The sequence below is a fragment of the Clavelina lepadiformis genome, chromosome 3, assembly GCF_947623445.1.
Source record: "Clavelina lepadiformis chromosome 3, kaClaLepa1.1, whole genome shotgun sequence".
NCBI classification, from domain to species: Eukaryota; Metazoa; Chordata; class Ascidiacea; order Aplousobranchia; family Clavelinidae; genus Clavelina; species Clavelina lepadiformis.
Window position 1 is genome coordinate 22,979,853 of NC_135242.1, and position 21,949 is coordinate 23,001,801.

The window sequence follows — 21,949 nt, forward strand, 5'->3', positions numbered from 1 at the left end:
AGATATAATAGTATTTCAACCATAATTTTACCTCAAAGGAAAGAGTTGTTGGTTCCTGGTGGTAAAATGATAATTCTCCAACGCAGGTTGTATACCGATATCACTTAATTACACAAAACCAATGTTATGGCTCCACAAGCAAACTTTGTTCTTGTCTGTTTAATTACTGTAAATGTTTACTGGTTAATGAATTCTTAATAAGATTATATATGAGTTATTACTGCACAACAACAAGATTTAAAGGTTGTGCTGACTTGAGTTACTTTAAATCCTATCGAAAGCATAAAACACATTCAAATATTACCCTAACAATTACAATTGTGACGTAATCGTTAAACTTCGTGTATTCTGTATCTTCTAGCTAGGGCGTATAGGGCCATAAAGATACGGTATAAGCTGTTAGTTGCGTCATAGATATGTAAAATTTTGAACTGAATTTATTCTAAGCATGAACTGGTTTTCAAAAACTTAACTCTCAATAACAAAGTTTCATTCTTGTTCAATTTATCTTTAAACAATAATCTTGTAGCTAAATATCTAACATCAAGTCAACTATGTTAATCACTTTGCTTAACAACTCATGGTTTTATGAAGATTTTGTCCTACCCAATCCTCTTGGTCGTACTGAAAATTTCTTGCGGGCGATTTCTAAACTGACAACTTTCTTATAATACAAGGTTTGTGTTTGATTCGTTGCGTTCTTGTTTGTAACAAAAACGAAAATCATTGTCCGCCTGACTCCGTGTGTTAGTTTCCACAAGAGCTTCAGATATAAAAGTCGGTCTAGTCTGAATGATAAATTAAGAATTGAATTAAAAATGATCGTTACCATTTCGTGATCACGAGGTATCGAATTACAACCAGACGCCTTAGTTCGTCAAAATCAATGAACCGAACAAAGCTCTTTTCAGAAGGAAACTGCCATGTTAAACCGCGGTTAACGTGGACAAAGCTCGACAAAGAAAAAGACACTTTCTTTGAAATATATGGTTGGCTGAAGTCCAGGTTAATTTTATGTGTGTGTTTATAATTATATTTGTCACATGATGCATTTTCAATTTGAATCACGAATCATCTGTTTGAAATCACGTCACCAATTCTCAATATCACACTTCTCACAGCCAAGGCAAATGTGATGTTTGAAGCGACAAACCCAGCATTTATTACCTACGTGCATGATTTCATATACAAAAGACGCAAGCATTCGACCAAGGTGGGCGTTTCAGCTTGCAAAACTTCACTTAGCTTTGTCCGCAAAGGGAAGTATAAGAAAAGCAATTACGCCAGAGTAAGCAAGCGGTAATTAATGTTATAGGAGAAATGCATTGGGCATTTTACATTTTCGCTGACATATCGATCATGGTTACAGGAAATCGTTCACAAGCAAACGACAAGCGATAACATTTTCACAACGATTCGCATTGTTGATCCTGTGACTGACACAAGATCAGGTTGTAGGCTTGGCTTTGCGTCGGATAGTCACTCCATGATTTTATTCGGGTGTACACTCGAACAGCATTAAACCTGGAAAAACATAGATACAAATTGAAAATCGGTTTCTAATTTTACCAAACATTCACCAAAACAAGTCGAATCACTTTGTCAGATCGAGCCCGTCGCAATTTAATCCATCCACCCAATCATTAGGATCCAAATTACAGTCGTGGTCTCCTTTGGGAACTACCACAGTGTAAGTCGCGTATGCGCTCTTACACGATTGTTTGCCGAAAAAATCAAGTTGGTTGTTGGTGTTTTCGCAGAACTTGCTTCCCTGCAGAATATAACAATAGAAATATGTGACTTTGCGGCATAAAAATATTATTAAAACAAAAAGTTGGTTTGTATTGGATGTCATAAAAATACATCACGAAATTGAATAAGCAGAATTTATGGTGTCTTAACATAACAAGTACAACGGCAACCAAAAAAAAAAGCTTCAAAAGTACTTTAATCAACCTCTTTGTCAAACAGTTTCTCCAAAGCGGGATCAACTCTTGAATCAACATAATTTTTGAAGTCAAACGTCATTATGTTCCCGCCAGCGGTGTCTCCCGGTGTTTGTCTTAACGTCACAATTGTCTTCCTCGCTCCATCGTTGCTCGGTAAAAGAAAGTTTGAATCGCCCAAGTGCACCGCTCGGACATACACCCTGGAATGAAATACATGGGATTTCCCCATTGCGAGAACGTCAGAGCGGCAAGGTGCATTGTCTCTTAATTTATCTTTTCTGTAGGGCGCCAAGAGTTTGGTAACCACTGGGTTAGTCATTATTGCTTCAGGAAAAAGAGAAACGTCAGTTGTATGATATTGCAAAATAAAACACTCACGTGGAAGGCACTCCTTCAGCTTGAGACTCTCCGATTAGTTCAATGTACATAGAGATCAGTCTACCGTTGTAACAATTGTCGCAGCCGGCAACTCTGTTGTCATTTGGATCAACTTCAAGTTGTACGGTGAACAGGCCATCTTCATAAAGTGATTGGAAAACAAGAGGATCATTGTCCTGAATAAAAAAAAGACAATGCGATTAAACACAAAGCGCGATCAAGCGTTCGAATACACAATAAACGATCCGCAATTCTTTACTTCACGTATTGATCTTGGTTATAATAAATTAATCTTAAAAGTTACACCTTGTCGAATTTCCAAACCGCGTTGAAAGTGTGCGAAGCTGGACCGGCGCTAGAAGAAACGTGTCTGAGAAAAGTATTCCTGTCATTTTCTAGATTTTGTAAGATGTTTTCCAGGAAAGGCATTCCATTCAGGGAACAAAGATGGTCTGTCATACCCTGAAAATACTTATTTTTTTTTAAAATAAACAAGTCAACTAATAAGAAAATCTTTGAAGTTTGAAATAAATAGATTCTAAGTGAATAATGAACACGTCAAAGCAAAATGCTGGACATTATTTGCAAGTAACAGGATATTTTTTACGCATGCATTTCACAATGTCCGTAATGTTTCCAGTTACTAATTTCACCTTATCGCCAAAGTTGTTCACGTATTTGCCCATGATGTCAAAGTTCCACAAACTGACAAATTGATAAGCCTTCGACAACTCGTATAAGGCAGTCATGATTTCAGCTTCTTGTTGCTGGTAAAGACTACAAAAATGACATTGCGTTTATGATAACTTTATTAAATTATGATTTTTTACATGTAACTAATGATTTTGTTTCAAATAAAAATTGTTTTTTTGTCAAATAATAGTTATAACAGTAACCGATTTTTCATAAACTTGGCACAAAGTTTTTTCAATTTCATTAAAATCATCTCGCTCACTTAAACATAAGATCGGTAAATTGCATCTTGATCGAAAATGCTTCTTTTTCTTTTGCTTTATGTAGGTCAGCATCAACGGCATCTTGAGATTCTTTTAAAACTTTCAAGCGATACTGAATGTTCTGATTTTCATAAACGTAAAGATGGTATTAAAAGTTAAATATTGCAAAGTCTTTCATTTTACCCAAAATTCTTTCCTATCAAGTGGAGTTCTGCGTTACGAGCTTATTCAGAAAAACTTTTATTAGACTTTTTTTAGACTTAGCTTTTATTCAGAAATAAGCAACGCTATTGTATAGGTGGTACCTTAAGTTTTATGTTGAAATTCAAAAGTTGGTCAATCTGAGTAATTCGGAGTTGGCCATCACGGAAAAAATTTTCCATTAAATGGTTTAATTCTTTTTCCTTTTAACAAAATTGAAGAATTTTATAAATACGTTACTTTTTAAAATCCATGCAAACGATCTATTTCCTTTTACCGATTTCAACTTTCCGTCTCCGAGCATACAAGAGATTTCATCTGCTAATTTTTTTTTGTTTCTTCCTAGATCACTCTTCATGATGACGGGAACAGCTGAAACGTCCATCTTTGAGAAATCCAAGTTCTCGGGTCCAAGATCGTTGTAGGCGGCACCGAACTTCATCCTAAATGTGAAGTGCAATTGGGGTTGTCGCTTTGGTGCTTCTGTGGCATTTCACACTTTTATAAGTATTTATACCTGTCCTCCAGTGTGGCACTGGCTTGTTCCATGGTAGGCGTTTTGCATCCTTTTTGTTTAAATTTGTCAATTATCTATTTGCAAACAAGTATTGGCATTATGATAACTTTGCATTGCAAATTAAAAATTCTTCAAACATACTGTACTTGTTACGTTTGCTTAAACTTAAACAGCTCAAAACGATTTATCAACTGATACAAACGTCCTCACGTCTTTGAGAGATTTCACTGCACCGAATACATCTTTACTAGCAATCTTTTTTCCAAAGCCTACTAATGTGCCCATAAATTCCATTGCTTTGAAAGGGTCAGCCCCTTCAGAAGCATGTTGTTTCTCCTAAAACATAATGTGTATGAATCACTACCTGAGTCGTTCTGAAAAAAGGTTTGTGAAACTGATATGAGTATAGTTACATTTATCTTTTCCTAATGCTATAAGTTGGTTTAAAGAGTGGTATTTGGCACGGTTACCCTTTCATCTTTAATTTTTTGGATGACTGTCTTGCTTTGTCCTAGTGAATATGTCATTCGTTGTTCCAGTTTTCTCAATGCTTTAACGTACAAATTTTTGCGACTCTCTATTTCATTTCTTTCGTTCTTCAGCTGCAATTCAGCTTTGCGGTTGCTCTCAGTGACAATAGATTGCACGATATCTTTCACTTGCTCGACGTTTTCAATCTAAAGTAATTTTAAAACACGTTGTTTTGGAATTCATCATATCAGCACCTTGTCTCCAAACGAGCTTAAAAAAGCTTCAATTTCAGTTTAATCTACTTTATTTGTCATGCATAGAGGTAAGAACCTTATCTTTGACTGTGTTGTACGAGTTTTCAAATGTCTTTCCACCTTCCAGTAATGTCATTACTCGTTTATATAGGTACTGCCAATCCAAATCAGGAGCGTGTTCTTTGGTGTTTCCGTAATAATCAAACCCTTGAGCGATTGCTTTGATTCGGAAAGAAACCTTTGCAAAAATATTTCGAATTTTTAAATTTTTCTCCAACTATGACAAAATAATGCATGTGTAAACGAACTTTTCCCTTTATCACAACAAATGAATAATACAAACCACATAAGAAATAATTTGTAACTACTGTATATATACGCAATTCAACTGCATAATGCTTTATTTAGTTATATTTTGCTTTACACACTTTGCAAGTTACCCTAAAAGTGACAAATTTTGACCAAATAAATTTTCGAATAAAATGTTATTTCAAGTCGAATAAGATTTGAAGTGTACGTACGTCTTGATTGATCTCAGAGTCTTCATCTGTAACCGATTTTATAAATGAAAACACCTCCTTGGATTCATCGCGGTTATTTCGTAAAAACAATGTATGTCCATGACGCTGCATAAGCCGAAGAAGATCCGAGTCATCTTGGAACCAAGGTTTGACGCTCTTTATTGTTGTGAGAGTGTCGTATGCGGCGGGGCCATCTTTTCCCTGAAAAGTTAACCACAGCTGTTTAATTTGTAGCAAAACTGCTGATCAAAAATGATCATTTACGGCACGGATATTTTTTAAGTTTCAAAAAAAATTTGGAATATTTTCATGACAAATATTTGTTATGTTTTTGACTAGTTATGTTTAAAAGTTGTCCAATACCCAATTAGGAATTTCATGTAAAACGAATCCATCTTGACCCCGATCACCGGTTTTTCCTGGCCTGCCCAAGGTACAGGGATCGATCTGAGGTTGAGATGGGGAAAAATACTGAAATGGAAGATGAATTGTACAGACTGCACCACAGCCGCCTTTCCCCCCGCTCCTATAATGAAGAAGGCAATTTTTTTAAATTGCGAAATGCCGAAATTTGTATACCGGTGCTCTACTCAACTCTTACCCTCCTTTGCCACCATAGCCGTGTTGGGCTGGTTGCGCTCCTCCCCCTGAATGCTTTTCGAGAACAAAGTTTCCCGATACTTCCTCCATGTAAACTGTTATGTTGGGAGCAGAACCGCCATTCCCGGACATACCTGCTTCCATTGCATCCCCGCCAGGCCCTCCAGTGGGACCGTAATTTTCTGTTAAATTTGCGATTGAAGTTTTTTCGCATAATATACTGTAATGAAAGACGTTTTAACAGGTAAACAGTGTATTTCGAAAAATCTTCTTGTTAAAATTAACGAACTGGAGTTGTTAGTAACACCGCTCGGTTGATATGGACCGGGATTTCTTGATAACAATTTCAATCTGGAGTTTATAGATACTAATTCCTGGATTTATATGGCATAATGCAGTACTAATCATGCAGCAATAGAATAAAAACTGGAAAATGCTAATTCGTACATACCGATTGCTGATCCAAACATAGCGTTTTTGCAGACTTTTGCTGGGTCCAACGCGGGACTTTCCCAGGTCCGATCTTCTCCTGTCTCACCGTCACCACCATCTTGCCCTTTGGTTCCGTCCGATGCCTGAAATTTTGAAAAGTAGTTCACCATGCTACTGCTGGTAATAGGGTGTAAGTTTGGAAAATTATACCAACAGTCGTTGATTATGCAACATCATGTGCAATATATTCCTAGAAACAAATGCAGCGAGTTCAGTTTTTTCCTTTCATACCCGCACGAAAAATTTCACATCTCCGACCAATTCGTGCACGTAGACATTCACCAAAGGACTGTCAATACCGTTTCTTCCTGAGTGTCCATCATACCCATCCGATGCTTTTTCGAAATAGATACAAGATGTTTCTTCAATTTCATCGCAAACTGTTGAAGCCTTTGTAATAAATCATAAGTATTTACAAGTCGACGATGACAAGATAAGTCATATCAATATAACAAGCAATGGTTATATGAGCTATACGATTAAGCTATACGATTGCTTCCTTTACCGAAAGGTCGAGCGTCTTGTCGTTAGACAATAACTTTCGCGCGTAAATTGCAAACTTCTTAAGGCTTGGGAAACTGACGTCATCATCTACGTAAACACAGTCGCCTCTAATCGTCAACTCAAACGGAGCCTCGCTGGACGTTGTTTGTTTAACTGGAAACTTCCTACATCATCATCAACCATTTGTTATGAAGTAGGTTTGTTTCATTCACTCGCTTGTTTGTTATTTAGTTCTTACCCGTTTGTGACGTCTTGCATCAGTTTATGCACTTGGCTCATTAATATATCTCTCCCCAATACTGTAAACTTGTTTTCCGAAATTGCCGAAATACTGGGAGTTGAAAACCAAGCAGGCGAAGGAACGACAGCAGTACCAAGTTTGTCATCATCCCGCAAATAATATGTGCTATAGCGGGTCCTTGATTCTTTAAAATTTAACAAACACTTTTTGCCATTTATTCAACACGGCAAGTAGCATCGTAAAAAGGTTAAAACCTACTGTTCATAAGTTGTTGAAAACTTTGATTGTTATGTATAATAGTTTTTACGTTTAAACCTAATTTATTGTATTGTAAGATTTTTGCAACCTGGAAGACTTGCCGCCCAGTACAATTTAGCATCCGACCATCCTTTAGACTCATCAGTACGAGTGACGGTATAATTAAAGCCAACAAAGTCAACGCTGTTAACTTTCACGTCAAAAGTGAAAGGTCTACGGAACATACAGATCGAAAAGTAAGAAAAAGTTTAGTTTTATCGCGCCAATACTACAGTACATGTCCATACTCACACAAACTACCTATATAATAAATACACACTCGTCTGCTTTTTGTCAAAGTTTTTAAATACGTTTTGGTTTTATCGTCCGGTCCTCTTGCCCAGGAGAAAACTCTTGGATTTGATCTCTTCATCTTCTCACTGAACTCGGCGTAACCAGAGTTTTTATTGGAAAACATTTGAGAAAGAAGCTTCTTGCAATCTTGAAATTAAGTAAATAATCACAAGATTGAATAAGTAAGTGTTAGTAAGTAAGTAAAATGGTAAGTGTTAAAATTTACAGAAGTTCTTTAGAGTTCCTGCATTCTTCACCTTTTTTATTACACGGCGGAAAGGAATCCTCATACTTCTTCCACATTTCTTTCACCGCGTCTGGCGCACCTGAAAATCAATAAAACTGCTACAAAAAGGCTTAAAATCTGCAGAAATCTCTTAAAACTAAGTAAGATTTTTAACTTTTATCTACCTTTGCCGTTATCCTTGCCAGCATTCTGAAATTGGTCCCACACATGTTTTACAACTTCTGCAAATCAATTACAATCAAACGCATGGAAATAGCTGTATGAGTGAGTAGTTACAAAACAATGCTTACAATCAAAAAAGCGCCAGTCTGCAGTAAGTCACTGGAAAAGCCAGCAGTGTCTAATTATTTTACCTTCTCTTTTATCCCCCGGCATGTCCATAAATTGTTTCCACATTCCAAATATATCTGCAAATCGATTACAATTAATCGCTAAAAAATAGCTGTACATAAACGTAATCTATACTATCACAGATTTCGCACCTTGCGACGACAATCTAAACTGATATGTAAACACCAGCAAAAAGACCAAACCAAACTTGCACAACAGCATTTTGAAAAGCTGGATAACGTATTTTCAAGAACGTTCCTACAATGGTTCCGGTGACACAAAATATAAAGTTATAGCTTCAATTTAATGTCAACTGTGAATACAAAACAACGTTAAAAAAGTTTGTTAAAACCATTAAAAACGAATCTTGAAAAACGATGCTCAGATATGCGATTGTTTGTAGATATTCTTTAATTAATTTTATAAACATTAGCAAATATACTGCAGTAAACGCATTATAAAATAAATGGTCAACTTATTAAAAAGTAAAGCCAAGACCCTGTTATTTAGGCACCTGCATGCCTAGGTGCGGTTACTTTGTGTTGTTTTTTATTCTTTGTGTACCTCACATTAATGTTTGTCTAATCTGAGGTTTAAGAAAGTTCTTTTCTCGTAAAGGAATTGTTTTTTATCTCAACCTTTTTTCCAAACAGCCCAGTTCAAACGAGTACAGTGTTGCGTTGACGTACTTTCTGTTAAGCAAACACTGTGCAGGGTCCGCTTTATTGACCGCTGAACAAGTCGATATAAATCATGTCTTTCTCCAAAACTGCTGATGCTTAACTCTTTAATAACTTTAATCTGAATATCTTGCTAGAATATTTTTTCAATGAAAGTGCTACAAATACGAACGATATAGCGCTAAACGATGAAAAGATGCAATTTCCGATGTTACCGCATCATCGGTATAATTTCACATTGGCTGTATCGCTAATATTTAAAATGGTAATTAAACGCTGCAGTTAATATCATCTTTGCAATGAAGTAAAACTTTTTCCATTTTCAAACAAGACTTTATCGCTATTGGAATAGTTAACGACTTCCTTACAACGCAAATATCTGACTTTAAACGGTAAAGAAGTAACCTGCAAATACGTTATCGATTCTCCATATACTCCCCGTATCCACTGAAAGTATACAGGCCCCTGTTTAAGAGTAATCAACCTCTTCTTTCTGCCTTTTGTTCGCACAAGGAACCGGATGTCAAGCAAAACAAATCTCTGGGTACATATATATATATGTTTAAGCAATTACTGATAACGACTCATGAGTTTGGTTCTACGCAGGTCGCTTCAAATTGTCCGTTTAAGTTAATATAGAGAGTTTAAAAATTACCGGTATGTCTGTATTTTATGTACCATGTACTTTATGAGTTACATAAAATATTTATTTTGTTCATAACTTTAACTTCTGATCTGACACCTGACTATAACATAAGATGCGTGCTTTAAGCATCAGCTACATGCGCACATTTGGCAAGTACATCCGTTGATGAAGAGCGCAATAAAAATGTCCATTAAGTTATGTGTTTGTTTCACCATTTTAGGCAATTTAAAGATTTTAACATAAGTAAGTAGGCCTATGACTTGCTGTATTGTCACACATTTAAAATCGACGTCACTATTAAGGAAAAGATAGATAAGTGCCTATTAATACTTTACTCTCGAAATATTTGTAAAAAGTACCGAACCAGTAATATCAACAATGTTAACATGAAATCATATAACTTAATAACAAACGAACACCTGGACCGCGTCTGACAATTCCTTGACAATGCACAGCGTTTAACTGGCTCATGTATTTTAACCGCTATTACAGCAAATTAATGCTTGTCTGGAACATTGTCACTTTTATAGCTAAGTACACACTGCGCCATGAGACAGAGAAAATCTAAAACAAATAAAAACGGCGTGGTCAGTTCTGAACCATTAATCATGAGTCATCCATCCCACACTTGTTATGCCGTTCAAGAAATGAAAGTAGTCTAAGTGTAGTGAATCATATCCATTTCATAATCTATTATTTGTTGCCTAATGTAACGATTAAGGGAGCTCGGGGTATTAAGCAACAGGTACTAGGTCATCAAAACACTAAACAATTAAGCTTAGATTTGGTAAATTGGAAATGTTTAAACAAGAATTGTTTAACAAATTGCATTAAATCACCAAGTAATTTGTTAAAGCAAACCCCAAACAACTATTTTGTGGAATTTTTCGCCAAATTTTTACTTCAATTAATGCTTTTTGTTTTTTACGTTTTTTTTCAAACGCAAATGGGTGATCTATATAGTGTTAAGGGTGGGGGTGTTTTAAGGCAATCAGTAATGTTAGAAAGTCTAGGCTGCTACCATACTGTACATTACAACACGTTATAGCCTACTTAGGTGTGTTTTGTAATTGAAATAATTATTATATGTGGTACAATTTCATTGCCGTGCATAGGTTTTCAAAAGTGGCGTACAAATGTTACAGTCAACGTTCCTTGCCTTTAAAATGAAAATTCTTGGATTGGATGACGTAGATAACGACGTTTATGTACATGTTTTTCAATGTCAAAAGTGTTTTGTTTGAAGTGGCAAATGCTCACTACATTAAAAACGTTATCGTTAAGAATATTCCTTCAGAAAGGAATATGCAATCAATATGCTTTTCTTGCATGTGACGTTACCTTGACATTAATTTTTACAATGCTTTTGTTCTATTGGATGTTGTCACAGCGACAGCTTCAACGTATCTTTGTTGCTTGATACGGTCTCCGTCAATCGTTACAATAGGCAACCAATAATAATAGTTTATAGAATAGAGATGTTTCACTAAATGTGCTTTTAAGTTTTATGCGGCATAGCACGTGTGGGGTTGCTAGCACATGTTTACTAACCCAAAACAGACTGTGAGATTTGGTTTGCCTTGCGATGTGCATGCGATGTCTATGTTTATGGTGTTTACCGGTTGGCTCACAGCTTGTATTGACTAGCAGTTCAAGCAAAGATGTCCATTGTGACGCACCACTATTGTTGTGTAGTTTCGGAAAGGCGGCTTCGCGGTCATTTTAGTGTGCCACAAAATTAATGATAATAAAAGCGGTTTAAATCTTAAAATATTTCTGCTGCGGTGAACCTCTGAAAAATCCGTTCATTAACTTTGCATAAAACTTCATCCTCTGCAACGTGTCCTGCTTATGTTGATTGTGATTGGAATCTTACATTTTTAGATAGGCTGTCACTATTTCGCCCGAAAAATCTTATGTTTAAAGCTATTTTGCATGGTTTCTTGATAACCTTATTTAAATGTTATAACATAATGTTATATAGCCCAAACCTTACCTAAATCTTTCTTTAATGTAAACCTAACCTCAATTAAACCCTAAATAGCTTAAATCGACCTTTTGCATACCCGTTCTCCTAACCTAACCGCCTATCTTAACGGATTGCGTGAACTACTTACGGTGAAATAGTCACTCTATCTTAGATATAATTAATCGCTTGGTATCACTCTTACAGTAAAGTAAAAGTGAGTTAATCAGATGTGCATTGCACACTTCATCAGGTCTTTTCCCGCGCCATTTGATAGGACGAATCTAGACTGACCACGCCATTTTTGTTTGTTTTGGATTTTCACTGCCTTAACTGGTTAATCCAACGCAAACGCATGAAAATAAATTAGGGCTGTATAAGGTAGTGTATAACTTAGTTTCACTGGAACAAGTAATGTTCAAAATTATTTGTTATAATTTCTTGTTGACTAAAATGTTATAACATATTCTGCAATAATCAATAAACCTAACTAAAATCTATTAGTTGAATTAGATCTAACTTCAACTGAATCCTATCAATAGCTAAATCAATTACATCCTAATTTCCCGTTCGTTCATTCATACTTGACATTTCCGTTCTCCTAACATAAGACTAACTTAAGCGTAGTTGTCTAACTCTGGCAAGGGGCTGCAGCTGCATGAGACATACACTTTTAGCATAGCGACCTTTTAGTTACTGATAATGCGTCTTAATCTTATCATGACTGTACTAAGTCGTTAAGGGCCATTAAAGCATTTAAAGTCAGTTGTTAATTGGTTGCGAAGATCTGCGAATAAGTGAGACGTAAAAATTGAACCGACTAACAAACACTTTCAAATATAATTCAAACAACCGAAAAATCAATCAATTAAAATAAACCAAAGTAAAACATTAAAAATCCCTGGCTGTGCAATCCAGCAAACCTGTGTTTTTTACATTTTGTCAAGAAATCCAAGAGTACAAGTCAAGCAAAACCCATCCTCATGTCGTATTTGGTGGCTACATGTTTGGTAACGCGTAGAGTGCATTTGTTTTATTACATACAGCACTCACGAAAGAGCTGCAAACGCAAATGACTCGAGATGGATGAAATTATGACGACATTTGATTGCGGCAAGTTTCATGTCATACCGATTGGAATCAGAAATAGCCGTAAAAAGTAAGTAAAGTTACTTATCCAGTGAAAATATCATCCAGTATATCGTTGTTACGTATTCGTAGCCTGGCTGTCATTTGCACCGAAATGGTTACTATAACAACAGTTATTGTCAAATCATGATGAGAAAGAGAGAAAAAAGAGTAAAGTTGAAATAGTTTATTTCTTCACATTTTCGGGTAATATGACTGTAGACAATCAGCCACACAACTTGCTAATCTCAAATGACGTCTGGAAAGTTAAATGAGAAAAGATTCCAGTGATTTATCTAGTTGTAAACTAACTGCTGTCGTATTACAAAAAAATCTCGGAAATCCTGATAATTTTTTAATTTGGACATACGTTATGCTCATTCCATTTGATTTGTTGATTCTGGCTAACTTAAGCACAAAATCTATAAAATCAGTAAAGTCCTTATTGTGTAATAATATTTCTTAATTAAAATCATTTGCGTATAGGGGTTCAATGGGTCATGACTCCCTCACGAACTCTATTTTTTGGGGCGATACGTCTTTTCACGTGTCTTTTTGTTCATCGCATTTTCTTCTTTGCACGAAACAGCTTTCGGCTTCCACCTCTAGCAAAGTAAATAGGCGGGTCTGTGGTGTTCAAAAAATTTTTGAAAATGGCGTTAAACTATAAATTTGCATCTATTGTACGTAAAATATGAGAATAAATTTCATTTTGAGGCGTTGTAAAGCGTTTTTCATGCCTAAAATGACAAAAAATTTGCAATCAGCGCACTTTTGACTAATTAGGAAGGAATTTTAAAACCAGTTTTTAATAGCTTTTGCACAAAATGACTTTGAAACGTATGCATGCCTTACGCAACACCAGCTTTGTCAATAATCTTGACTGATCTTTGCAAAACATAAAATAAGCGAATTACACGGCATTACAAAATTGTTGCATACGGTGGTTTAAACTCGTCTGCCATAAATTGCCAGCTGTTTTTCCTATCAATTTTATTATACATTTTATTTCGAGGTGTTTCAAAGCGTTTTGTTAAGTGTAAAATGCCAAGCATTTTTAGCTCCGCACATTTTGGACGGGGTTGATAAACCCAGATGTTTCAGCCCAAGCTTTCCCAAAGCCATCGCCCCCAACCCCCACCGCCCTCCTCGACGCTTCTGGACACAAGGCTGATATACCGAGGACAAGACAGTTGTATCATTAATTGTATAAAAAAATTTATTGCTTACCATTTGAAAATATTCTGCGGTCGCCCTTGTAATAAGCACTGGAGGTGTTCACTTTAACATGCTTTGACACTTATGCGAGTAGAATGGGAGCATAGTGATATCATAATGTCTCGATAACAAATATACACAAAACATTAAGTTATATAAATGAAGTTTGCAATATATTTTAAAGTTGACACCATCGGTGAATTGCAAACAATTAAGCAAAATGCCGCATCGCCTTTGGAATGCGTCGTGATAGCGGAGATTTTTGATAAATATACTACTGTTTTGAACCTCAAAAATCTTATAAAATAAACAAATGCAGTTAATTTCCACCATAACACGTTCCTGGAAAGCCTAGTTACAACGATTATTATATATCGTTTACCTGAACTCACGCGCAGATACCGCAATTTGCTCTACTAGTTCTAGGCTAAATTGTAAACCGATACTGCGGTACGGTACAGGTAACCGACGACATTATCCAAGGAATGTCAGAGAAAATCTTACTTCTAGTCATGTGACGTCACAATGCTTAATCACTTGAGTGCACGTCACCGGTACCCAATCGCCATAAAAGACGAAACTCTGCTATACATGTAGCATAGCCTATACATAAACTCTTACTTGTGACAAGGCTATCCTGAAAGTGCTTAAACGAGACAATGTGAGGTGCTATTTCAATTTGGTTGAATTGTTACTTTTGCAGAGTTACCTTTGTCACGAAGAGCGTAAATCATGTCACTGAAATTACAAACGTCAACCACACACCTACAATTTTAAAATTGCCTTTAGGAACATTTCATGGTTTGCGTTTCATCATTTTAAGCTACAAAGAAAGCGTTACACTTTCTAACAAGTAAGTAGTTTGGATTGTTCGTAATCAAGCAACAGCAAATACACTTTTAGAAACAAAATGAAAGGTACTCGATCTGTAAAAATCATTTTTATTACACAGAAAACAATCAAAAGTTTTCTGGTTGCAATGTCATTCCGATATGGGGTTATTGGCCGTGCTAGTTGTTACCAGCAATTATTACCTTAATTATTTTTGAAACGTTTAAACCTATTCGGCTTTGTCCCTTTTTCCAGTTAAATGGCGCCTGTAAGTGGCAACTGGTTTGATTTTTCGTTCCCATCGTGTTTTTGACGAAAAATAAAATGATTGATTGAGAAAAATCGTATTTTTAACTTTTGGAGATCTTAAGTTTAGTTATTCTTACATCATTATAATAGTTACATTTCATGCTTCCTTGTTGCGTGACTTGTGTAGCCGTTGATCTCACTCAATCGAAACTCAGTTATACATAGACGTGCGTCATATATTTTCCTTCATAACCGCTGTTCGCTATTTTCGTTTCAAGTCAGCTATGCCATTAGAAGCGAATTTCAGAGAAATGCAAAAACAAAAACTAAACAGTTACAAAGTTATACAGGTAGTTACAGTAGTTACATAAAGTTTATTTTGAACCCGAATGGTTCCGATGGTAACATTGGAGATTGCGTATTCTGTTGTGTGAATATTGAATATGCATAATTTGCTACTGGTTATTGGTTAATCCGTTATGTGACTTCCTGATCGGTTATTTGCAGATGAAGTTGGATTCTTGCTTTACGTAGCTATTGATTTATTTCTTGTGAATAGAATTCGATAACGATAATGAATACGTAGCTGAATGACTAACCAAGAAATTGGTGCCAAATCAAACTTGTTTGTTTGTTCCAGCTGCCAATTTTTTTCGGGCATTTGTCGTAAAAACATCTCATGGCTTAACATAACTTTTCCGCTTAAAAACCTTGATGATTGCCGTCTAGTACAAGGTTACAACCTTAACTCACAAACAAAGTAAAAATTACTAACTTGAAAGGAAAGCGAGATTTCTGATCGGCAAATTTCAACCGATTCATGCGGTATTTTACGTCACAATGCCCGAAGGAAATTTGGCATGACAACGGTAACAAACATTTTGTAGACAAAATCGCTTCATCATTCAAGCATAAAAGGTATTTGACGCTGATGCTGGGTAAATTACCAAACCAATGGTGATAATTCTTTAGTAGTTTCTACCCGGCTTTAATATTAACGTATAAAACGAAGTAAGATACTTTTGTTAATGCAGATTGAATATGGATTTATTATTATTTCAAAATCAATGATTTTTATGAGGTAAGCCTGTTGTATGACATGCGATTGACGAAATGTTATCAGGTAGGCTTCTCCAATGAAAACAGATAAACGGAAAGAATATCTTGTTTCGCTTTTATGATCAGGCTCAGACTCACTTGGATCGAAAGTAGATTCAAAGCTGCAGCCAATCGATAAATCATAAAACGTGATCAGCAAAGCTTCGTTCGATTTCCTGATAAATTCGAGGCATCATGCTGAAGTGCGGTCGTTTTTAGAACAAAGCAAATAAAGCATTTAGGACAGCGTCATTTAACATGTAATATTGTTTGATAACTTTCTAATATCTTTGAAAGCTAGTTCAAACATGCTGCTTCAAATACTTTTTTAAGGCATGTCTATAAAATGGAGTTTCCTGAAAAATTACTTAATAAATATATCTTTTGCTTGCTAGCAAAATAGACTATACAAGTGTTTAGCAATATTTTGCTTTTTAAATGCAGAAATAAATATTTTAGACACAAATGAAGGCTTTGATTCCAAAATTGTGGCTTCAATGTTTGCTCTTTTCAGTGGGCTTTTTTAGAAATCCTCTTAACCCTTGCGAGCCAGTATCAAGCATTAATGGAGTAGATTTCTTAGCTTGGACAGAGAAACTTGTTAATCCTACAATACGCGTAGAAAGATTTGCTCCTTGGCTAGATCGTGATTATATATATGTCGATTGTTATGGCAGGGGATTAAAAGCTATTCCTCAAAATATAGCAGGCAATGTGGAAGCGTTGGACCTCTCTTACAATGGCATTAGTCACATAAAATCGATCGACTTTGAAGAGTATAGAAAATTGAAGCTTTTGAATATATTAGGAAACTGTAATATGCTTACTGGTCAATGTCCAAACTGTTTATACATTGAACCTGGTGCATTAGATCATCTCATTCAGTTAAAATGGTTAACTTTGGAGTACAACTACCTTTGTGAGTTTCCAAGGAAACTTCCTTCTTCCATATTTGGCTTGGATATAACTAGAACATGGCTAGGTGAAATTACAACTCACCTTGATCACTTAAGCAACCTAACAATCTTTATCAGTCAATTAAATTGCTTTGGTGCTCTTGCATCCTACGAATGTCCAAGAAATTTTACCATAAATAACAAATTGCCGTCAACCTTAAAATTTCTTGATCTCAAAGACAATAGCTGGAAACGAATTCCAACAACATTATTACGCAGTGAACTTAAAGGTTTAATACTGACTGGAAATAAAGTGTTCCGCTTGAAGAAAGACGACTTTACCAACGCAACTGGTTTAGAGATATTGGACTTATCAAAAATGCTTTCAACAGAATCAATAAGTCTGAGTATTGATGAAGGTGCGTTTGATCCACTTACTCACCTGCAATTTCTGAACCTTTCATGGAATTTTATCCCTTTCCTCTCGGATAAAACGTTTCAACAAAATAAAGATTTAATTGCACTTGATGTGTCGTTTAACTGTTTGAAGAAAACAATTTTTGAACCAACATATTTAGAAAACTTGGTTAATCTCCACCACCTCGATTTGTCTTTCAATAACAGCCCAGGATGTGGACGCCCAGAAACTATCGATTTGCTAAGATTAGGTGACTTGTACTCTAAGTTTACATTGCTACAATCATTGATCCTTGGCACTACGGAAAAGGCTGTGACTTCATCGGACTGGTCAATGCAGTTTCGTATTATCGACAATCAATCATTTGCAAGTTTATCGAAATTATCACATTTCTCCACAATCGATATTTCCTACTGTAATGTTCACCATTTTTCCACTGATGCATGGTCCAGATTGCGCCATCTGAAATCGCTTCGAGCAACTCATAACTTCTTAAGTTTTGAAAACATCTATTCAAACCAAAGCAAAATCCTTTCAAAGGTCAAGACCGTAGAGTCATTTTCTACAGGTTTTGAATCCAAAAAAAGACCAACACTAAAGTTATCTTTGCCTGGTGCTGACTTCGAGTGCAACCAAACAGGAGCATTTGATTATTCAAATAATCAAATAGCAACTGTCAGAGGTAAGCAAAACTTTTTATTGCCATCTGCAACAATCCTGGATTTATCTCATAACAACATAAAAGAGCTGCAAATGGATGATGTGAAACATCTTAAGTATTTGTGCAGCATCAACTTATCTCATAATCCCATTTTTAAAGTAGATAAATTTGCGTTTAGTGAGTTATCCAACTTGCATCAAATATTGTTGACAGGAGAAACTATGACATTATATGACTATACATTTTTGTGTCATTTGAGCGCAGCCAGCGATGTGGACTTGACATGGCAAGAGGAAACCGCAGAAGTTAATGCTGCATTAAGTGATTGGCAAGAAATAGAAAATTGCACAGTTGAATCGGTTGTCAGCCTCACAATTTCTAAAAATGACTTGAGGTACATTGAACAAAAACCAAACTTTTTAGAATTCTTTCCTAACACCCGCCAACTTGTCGTCAGAGATTGCAGTCTTAAAGGTGAATTTTCTTCAGATTGGTTGCAAGGTTTAAATCATCTTGAAAGTTTAGATATGAGTTACAATAACATCCTTCATTTTCCATCATCAACATTAGAGGGTATCAAATCGCTACGTTTGCTTAAGTTAGATCACAATGACATTGTCCAACTAAAAGGAAATATATCTTCACTTAATCACTTGGAAATATTGACAGCTGCTCGAAATAAGATTACTTTTATTCAACCAGAATTTTTTTCCAATCTTCATCTACAGAAACTTGACCTTAGTTACAATTACCTATCCAGACTAGATCCAAGTATTTTCAACAAAAATATGCTGGACTCGCTGCTGTACTTGGACGTAAGATGGAATGAATTGGATTGCTACTGTTTTGTATGGGACAATTTTTATTTGTGGTATATTTCTGATGTGAGTGACAAAACGCAGCTTCCTGGATTTTATTCAGAATGTACAACGGAAATCGATGAATATTACGGCGGCTGTGTGGCTTGCCATACCCCGCTTGGTTTGCGTGGGCGACCAGTGTCGCGATATGGATACAACACGTCATGTGATTTACAGATTAATTTTTTGTTTACTGTTGTATTTACTGTCTTAATAGCGACATTCATTTTATGTGGCATTGTTGGTTATAGCAAATGGTTCAAAAGGTTTATATTTCGAAAAGTAAACGAATATTTTAGAGTCCACTCACTGAAATCAGGCAATATTTTGTTAACACCACAAGCGGATAAAGACCAAAACGTTTTCGTGTTCTTTGACTGCAGCAATGATGCACTCGGTGATTGGGTGGATAATAAACTGGTACCTGGGATGATTAACGGAGAACCTTCTATAAAAGTCTTTTTGTCTGGTCGTGACATTGAGGTTGGCTCGGCTCCAACAGAAAATCTTCTTCGGCTTGTTAGTATGAGTCGAAAAACTATTTTAATTTTGTCTGGTCACTTTTGTGATACTCCAATATGCAGGTGAGTTGATGGTGTATATGTTCAGCATTTATAATTTCTTGCGTTCATTCTTGTGACTTCTTTTTTCTTTTCTTTTACTGTAGGTTTTTGTTAATCGCACTTCAAGAACTTCAACATTCTGCTGGAAGAGATCAACTGATATTGATGGAGTGGCACGGTGAAGAAGCAGCTCGGGTTCCAGAATTAATCCAACAAAGTTTCAACCGAAAATTCTACAATTTCCTGAAATTTGATTACACAAATGATGACGAAGTGATGTTCTTTGAAGTACTGAGAACTGCTTTTTGTAAAAGCACAAAGCTGTGAAAAATGTTCTCGTAAGTGGTTTGTCTGAAAAGTCAAACCAAAGTGCGCCTTGCATTTTAGGCGAAAAAGAAAACAAAAGTCATACTAGCGTGTATTATAATATCTACAGAACTCTATATATATACACACACTATCAAACAAGCCTTTTATGAAATTGTTATAGATCTTTAATTGTTTAACCGCATGAAACCAATTTTGCTGTTCATGTTTACAAAAACATTTTGCAACAATATGTGTAGCACAGATTTTTCTATACAGATTTATTCATTATTATACATGTACGTAATTAAATTTGTCGACAAATTTATTTGTCGCCATTATCTTCATTTGAAAACTTTCGAATGTTAGTGCATAGTAGAAATTACGAAACCAATTTACTTTGGAGAGTTAAGATTTACTTTTTATACTTTCTCGATTTAGATTTTTTCCAGTCTTTGTAGAAGTAGGCTTATACTGGACAAGTAAAAAGCTGCTTACTTCCTTGAAGTTAAATTTAGCATAACTGGTCTTATTTCCGTTAACTACATGTAATGAGTAAAGCGTGTTCAAAAATAAAATAGTACCAACTGCATGTAACCCTTGACATAAACGTTTAAGGTTTGTGGCATGCAATACAGAAAACTATACCATGACAATTTTATTAATTATATGGGATTACGTGTAATAAAACAAGCCATTTTTTTCTATCTTGTGAGCAACTGCCACCATGTGCCATAGCATAAAATAGTGCGAAACGGTTCTCGGTCGATTCAACCCACGGACGATTTAACCCGCGGACGATTCAACCCACGGACGATTCAACCCACGGACGATTCAACCCGCGGACGGTTCAACCCGCGGACGGTTCAACCCGCGGACGATTCAACCCGCGGACGATTCATCCCGCGGACGATTCAATCCGCGGACGATTCAACCCACGGACCTTTCACGTACTTATGGCTTAGGTTATTACCAAGTTACTTTGCAGCCAATTGTAAGCTTAATGTTGGACAGTCTAGACTCCAGAGTTAGGCCATCCTGAATAGGCCTGTACGTTGTGGTTAACGGTTATGGTACCATTGCAATCGTACCGTATTTTCTTCAGGTACAAACTTGCTAACCACAACGAAATAAGAAGAATCATGGCACACAGAATCCCTCTCTCTGCTATAGGAAAGGTTATTCGTTTATTTCCAAAATAATAAATTGACTGGAGACAAGCGACTTATACTATTCTCAAAATGTTCGATCTCCCGATTCAAACTTTTTTGGTTTCTAAGGTTTGACTTTTAATCGACGTGTAGGCTTTATTTATTTTTCGCAAAGCAGGCCTACTAGTTACAACACGGTGCATAAACCTGTTTTTATTTCAACACAAGATGTGTATTGGTATAGTGGTAAAAGCATCCTTGCCTGATAACGAACTGCGTAGACGTTTTTGTAAATGGGTTAAATCGTCCGCGGGTTGAATCGTCCGACCACCGTGCGAAACTATACTACAAAACTTTGCGCAGAAGAGTAACTATAGGGTTTTTACTTTTTAGCGACCTGAAACAAAAACAGCCTTTGCGCCTCAACTTGTTAAATTAATTCAAGTAAGATTTGCTTAATTACTAAGGATTTTCCGAGCCCGAACATTATCTTTCTTAAGGGGGTTTTACCCAAAGTGAAAAGTATTATTTCTTCCAGTATTTGCGACTGGGAATGGTTTTTAAACTCGCTGTGCCCGCCGTTAGGTTTAATAAAAACCGTGCATAATAGGCCTAAGTTATACTTATGTATAATGTAGACGGTGTCACTGTAACGTTTATTGTTCTTTTTACAAGAAAAAGGGCCGGGAACCAGATATTAGAAAATACCAGAGCTGCAGTGATCTCAAACGGAGTACAATGAAGACAACCAAGTCGAACAACATTAACGGGCTCCATGCCAAAGAGACATCTGGAGGCGGAGTTCTGAAAACAAGAGATTCCATGGCACGGTCGAAGGCATCTGTATGGTTACCGCAATCAACATTGCCCAAAGCTGGTGGCGATTTGGAAAAGCGTTTGGTCGCACTTTTACCAACGTCGAAGTATGTCACTTGCTGTCGTGGCTACTCCAGGCTCCAATTCAGCCCTTCGATATAGTTTCAAAGCCTTTTGATGAGTTTCCTTCACCGCTATTTCACTCCTCTG

The 21,949-nt window shown here is 36.1% G+C and overlaps 2 protein-coding genes across 3 annotated transcripts; one reads left to right on the forward strand and one right to left on the reverse strand.

Annotated features, from left to right (window-relative positions):
- Positions 1-1,157: 1,157 nt before the first annotated feature.
- Positions 1,158-8,568, reverse strand: LOC143449584 (uncharacterized). Its single transcript, XM_076949847.1, has 26 exons — positions 8,405-8,568; positions 8,276-8,329; positions 8,087-8,143; positions 7,933-8,001; positions 7,693-7,822; positions 7,431-7,555; positions 7,082-7,268; positions 6,845-7,007; positions 6,571-6,729; positions 6,299-6,422; positions 5,849-6,029; positions 5,611-5,773; positions 5,248-5,448; positions 4,803-4,964; positions 4,472-4,678; positions 4,212-4,337; positions 4,002-4,075; positions 3,762-3,927; positions 3,589-3,687; positions 3,283-3,404; positions 2,981-3,104; positions 2,634-2,789; positions 2,328-2,503; positions 1,957-2,149; positions 1,599-1,771; positions 1,158-1,524 (listed from the first exon to the last, which is right to left on the reverse strand). The coding sequence occupies exons 1-26, from the start codon at positions 8,472-8,474 to the stop codon at positions 1,407-1,409; spliced, it is 3,579 nt and encodes a 1,192-aa protein (XP_076805962.1). The 5' UTR covers positions 8,475-8,568; the 3' UTR covers positions 1,158-1,406.
- Positions 8,569-15,876: 7,308 nt separating this feature from the next.
- Positions 15,877-21,419, forward strand: LOC143450393 (toll-like receptor 7). 2 transcript variants are annotated; one of them, XM_076950915.1, is made up of 3 exons: positions 15,877-18,064; positions 18,308-19,487; positions 19,571-21,419. In XM_076950915.1, exons 1-3 carry the CDS (start codon positions 16,534-16,536, stop codon positions 19,791-19,793), a joined length of 2,934 nt encoding a protein of 977 aa, XP_076807030.1. In that variant the 5' UTR covers positions 15,877-16,533; the 3' UTR covers positions 19,794-21,419. The 2 variants fall into 2 exon arrangements, with proteins under 2 accessions (XP_076807030.1, XP_076807029.1); XM_076950914.1 differs by having other exon boundaries at positions 15,878-19,487.
- Positions 21,420-21,949: the final 530 nt, after the last annotated feature.